Genomic DNA, 4,887 nt, shown 5'->3' with positions numbered 1-4,887 from the left:
TTGTATGTTTTCTATTATTACCTCAGACATTGTAAGAACCTAACTACAACCATGACAACAAGAATATCTAAATCTTGGAACACACATACCCATATTCATAATATTGCCTGCTGGGAATTTATTGATTTTAGGGTAAAATAAAAATCATAAGCATGATAACATGCATAAGGTTAAAGGGCAATTGATATATAGGTGGATTTTGCCTGAGTGACTTACTAATGGAGATGTTTGACATTTTAAGTAAGTATATATACAAATAAAAAGATGTGGTATGAGTGCCAATGAGAAATCATTCAAGTCACTATGTATAAAAAGTTAATAATTATAGGTTTTTATCACAGAGCCTTTGCTAACATAATCATTGATGGTGTTTTAACAGTCTTGACTGGCTGATTATCTGTAGTAGGGTCAGTGCATATAAAATATGCATTAAGTTTTAACATGTTTAATGTGTGCCAACCTTCACCCTAAAATCAGCAGCTAAAGTAAAAGTTTTATCACAGGTTCAGCATTAACTATTACATGTATTAACAGCTGTCTTATTTTTCGTCTAGAAAAATCACGAACAATAGTTACCCAAGAGAAAAATATCATTTTTAGAGTTTTTTAAAAATACGCAAGAGATGCCCACCCAACAGTTTATTATTCTGCAATAACACATGTGGATTATGTCATGAAATAGTTTGACATGCAATAACACACATGTGTTATCTCAGTGATTTAGATAAGATTATTCAAACACTGAGAATGAAATAGTTTGACATGCAATAACACACAGGTGTTATCTCAGTGATTTAGATAAGATTATTCAAACACTGAGAATGAAATAGTTTGACATGTAATAACACACAGGTGTTATCTCAGTGATTTAGATAATATTATTCAAACACTGAGAATGAAATAGTTTGACATGCAATAACACACAGGTGTTATTTCAGTGATTTAGATAATATGCAAACACTGAGAATGAAATAGTTTGACATGCAATAACACACAGGTGTTATCTCAGTGATTTAGATAAGATTATTCAAACACTGAGAATGAATTGGTTTCACATGCAATAACACACAGGTGTTATCTGAGTGATTTAGATAAGATTATTCAAACACTGAGATAACACATGTGTGTCATGTTATGAAATAGCATGATATGCAATAACACACATGTGTTGTCTCAGTGATTTGAATAAAAATATTTGAATAAAAGTTTAGATGGCGGTCAAATATTTCCAGTTTTTCAGAGTTTAAAGAAAAACCACAAGAGATACCCACACAACAGTTTATTTTTCTGCAATAACACATGAAATAGTATCTTAGTGATTTAGATAAGATTATTCAAACACTGAGATAACACCTATGTGTTATATCATGAAAAAGCATGATCTGCAATAATAAACATTGTTGTCTCTGTGAATTAAAATAAACATGATAAAGTTTAGATGGCAGTCAAATAATGTCCAGATTTACCGCTGTTTTGATGAATGATCGTTTTCCTATAACTACTACTTTTCAAATACTTTTAAGGGTTATGAACTTGATCATGTTGATTAGTTAGGGTAAAGCCAAGTATATTTTTTTGTTACATGGAAAAATAATTATATAATTCAGATAATTGTATCCCATACATGAAAAGTGGTAAATTAAATCATGTAGTAACAGATGCAAGTTACTGTGAATAATAACCATCACATGTTATCCCAACTTTAAGGGAGATAATCCAAACTGATTAAACATCCTTATCTGTTAATTATTTTTTTTACTAACAGTACCACAATAACACATGGGTGTTATTTCAAAATGTAACTATACAAGAGGGATAACTCTTGTAATTTTTCCACAATAACATGCATTGGTTATTTCCTGTAATAACTCTATAGGGTTATATCCCTGACTGTTTATAGTCAATTTTTTACAATTTTCATAAATTTTGTAAATTTTTGTAAATTTTTACAAAATATTTTCCACTGTAACTTGACTGGGCCAAGTTCATTATAGATAGAGATAATTGTAAGCAGCAAGAATGTTCAGTAAAGTAAGATCTACAAACACATCACCATCACCAAAACACAATTTTGTCATGAATCCATCTGTGTCCTTTGTTTAATATGCACATAGACCAAGGTGAGCGACACAGGCTCTTTAGAGCCTCTAGTTTATCAATGTACAGTAGTTGTAAGATATTTAAAAGAAAATTGTTGTTGATTTAGACTTGTCAATTTTTTTCATTTTACAGAATGCCTTTTTAATAATTTGGGATTGAGTTTGTGTAATCCAGATTCTTTGCTGATTAAGTTTTCAGTAGTTCTGATTCTTTCCTGATTAAAACTAGGAAGTTTTTTTTAACTTATAGAATATTTGTGAGAACTTAAAGCATGTTGAAGGTGAATTTCAGATGAATTGAATATCAAAGTCTTTATTTTACAGAATACCCTTTTGATGACTTTGAGGATCAAGCGTTGACAAGTCCAGATTTCTTTGAAGTAAAGAATATGGTTACCTTACATGATTTATTTGATGCCAGAGTTCATTTTGGTCACAAATCAGGATGTAGAAATGAATACATGACAGATTATTTGTTTGGATCACGACTTGAAGTTGATATTTTCGATTTAGACCAAACTTTACCATTGCTCCACGATGCATTAAATTTCATGGCTCATATTGCTTACAGGAAAGGTGTTATTCTATTTTTAAGTAGAAATCTACAAAACATGCATCTGATTGAACAAACAGCTAAGGAATGTGGAGAGTATAGCCACTGTCGTAAATGGCAGGAAAATCTGTTTACTAATTCGGTCCGACATTATCGTAGTGAGATAAGAATACCCGACCTTTGTGTTATATTTAATACTAAAGACACTACAGTGGAACAACATCAGGTAGTCAGTGAAAGTGCTAAATTGTGCATACCTACTATAGGTATTGTGGACTCTGACTGTGATCCTCGCCTTATAACATTCCCTGTACCAGGGAATGATGATACACCAGCTACTGTTCAGCTATACTGTAGACTGTTTAAACAAGCTATCCTCAAAGGTAAAGCAGCCAGAGCCAAAGCAGAGAAACAGAAAAATAATGTGAAAAACTAGATAGCATTGATAAATAAAAGGTTATTGTAGTGGATCTTAGTCATGTTAATTGTTTTATTTAATCATGGTATTGGGTGAATTATAAGCAGGTTTCTTCCAGTAGAATGGAAGCTAGAGTAAATGCTTAAACTAGATACAATTCTTCAAGCAGGACTTTTTCAAGTGCTGGGAGAATCGGCAGCAGAAGAACTGCTTCCATCACTGGTATTAAATTTCTTGAAACAGTATTTTAAGAGGGGTATTTTAAATATGAGATATAGATTTTGAAGCCATTTTCTATTACTAAATTTCAATAAATTATAGCTTTCTAAGAACTGCAACTTGTTTTGAACTATAGTCATAATAGTGTCAATATGCTTTGTCCATTTACTGTCATATCTAGAAAGTAGCACAAGATGTTTGTGCGTCATGACAGGATATATCAGTATATCTCAGAAATAGAACCACAATTTATTTGGGATTCTTTCATTGCTAAAGTTCATTATTTCTGTCTTTTTATGAAATGCAATCAAAACCCTATGTTACTGACTTGATATCTAAATCTTCCAAGGCTTATCACTACCTTTTTGATACACAACATATAGTGCATTGATCATAACATTCTATAATCTTTTCCATGAACATATCCAGAAATTTATTAATGTAATATATGCTCAGATATTCAAGTGACAAAACGATGTTACACCTGTCAAGAAAATTACATTACTTTTGCAAGGTGCAGGAATCTGATATCTGTTCTAAAAATATAAATGATGTCATGTTAAAGTCATCTTTAAAAAAATTGGAGTTATCTCCCATTGTCCAGAATTTTAGTTGAATCAACTACAACCAATGCTTTATTGACAATGCAATATTTAATTTTACTTCCCACTGATAAATTAACGCAATCTTTACCCTTCAGTGCTTACAAGCACTTTGATAAGTTCTGTGGCAGTCAGTTTTTATTGGTGGAGGAAACCGCTTCAAGTCGGAATGCCCACAGAGAACCACCAACCTTCGATAGGAAAACTGACAATCATTTGTCGTGCAAGTGTTATAATGTTGTAAGTCCCATTTTCCCAAGTGTTGGGAAATTGAACATGAACTTTAAAAATGCTATATCATGAATATTTGACCGAGATATAAACAATTATCATGGTTATGAAGGAATTGAATTTGCAGACATGAAAAGTAACTCTTTATTTAATTGTCTTTTTAATAGACAAGAAGCTTAGATAAATAAAGTACCTCCTTTTCTGGAGATAGAACTCTTTACTACAAACAATGTTGGTTTAGAAATTAATCCTATATTTCTGTTGGAGATAGATCATGGATTTTTCAATTGTTTTGCTTAGAATTACTCATAGATTGCAATTGAGTTCAAACCATTCAAACAATTAAAGCATAGTACTACTAAGATCATTTTGATAACAAATATTTTATAGCAAAAATGCTTGAAAAAATGTGGAGATACAACACTATAAAACTAGTTTTCTCTGAACTTCTGGTGTCCATACAGTATAAGATGATTGATTGATTGTTGGTTGCTTAACGTCCAGTGGCAAATATTTCATGCATGTTCAGGTTGAGTATTCAGGATGAATAAGCTATTATAATTCAATGGAGATAGAACATTATAATTCTGACAAAAACTGGTAGAATTTAGAAGTCGCGTATTATAGATATATAGGGAGATAATCCATTGCACCTGGATAGTTATCTCAATTTTATTAAAAACTGGACATATAATACCATAAGACTCACACAACAAATTACTATCCCAGTCAATTAAGATTGGAGTCATAACATGACATTTTATC

General features: G+C 31.3%; 1 protein-coding gene across 1 annotated transcript in view; it reads left to right on the top strand.

The window, feature by feature from the left end:
- Positions 1 to 3,127, top strand: part of LOC127729493 (28S ribosomal protein S2, mitochondrial-like) — a 37,999-nt gene extending 34,872 nt beyond the window's left edge. Inside the window, exon 3 of the mRNA XM_052237333.1 lies at positions 2,424 to 3,127. Coding sequence (XP_052093293.1) covers positions 2,424 to 3,088 — 665 coding nt within the window. The 3' untranslated portion in view covers positions 3,089 to 3,127. The remainder of the gene's footprint in view (positions 1 to 2,423) is intronic.
- Positions 3,128 to 4,887: the final 1,760 nt, after the last annotated feature.

This window comes from Mytilus californianus, unplaced genomic scaffold (genome assembly GCF_021869535.1).
Source record: "Mytilus californianus isolate M0D057914Y unplaced genomic scaffold, xbMytCali1.0.p SCAF_2, whole genome shotgun sequence".
NCBI lineage: Eukaryota > Metazoa > Mollusca > Bivalvia > Mytilida > Mytilidae > Mytilus > Mytilus californianus.
The sequence above is the reverse complement of the archived record's forward strand: the minus strand, read 5'-3'. Positions and strand labels throughout refer to the sequence as shown.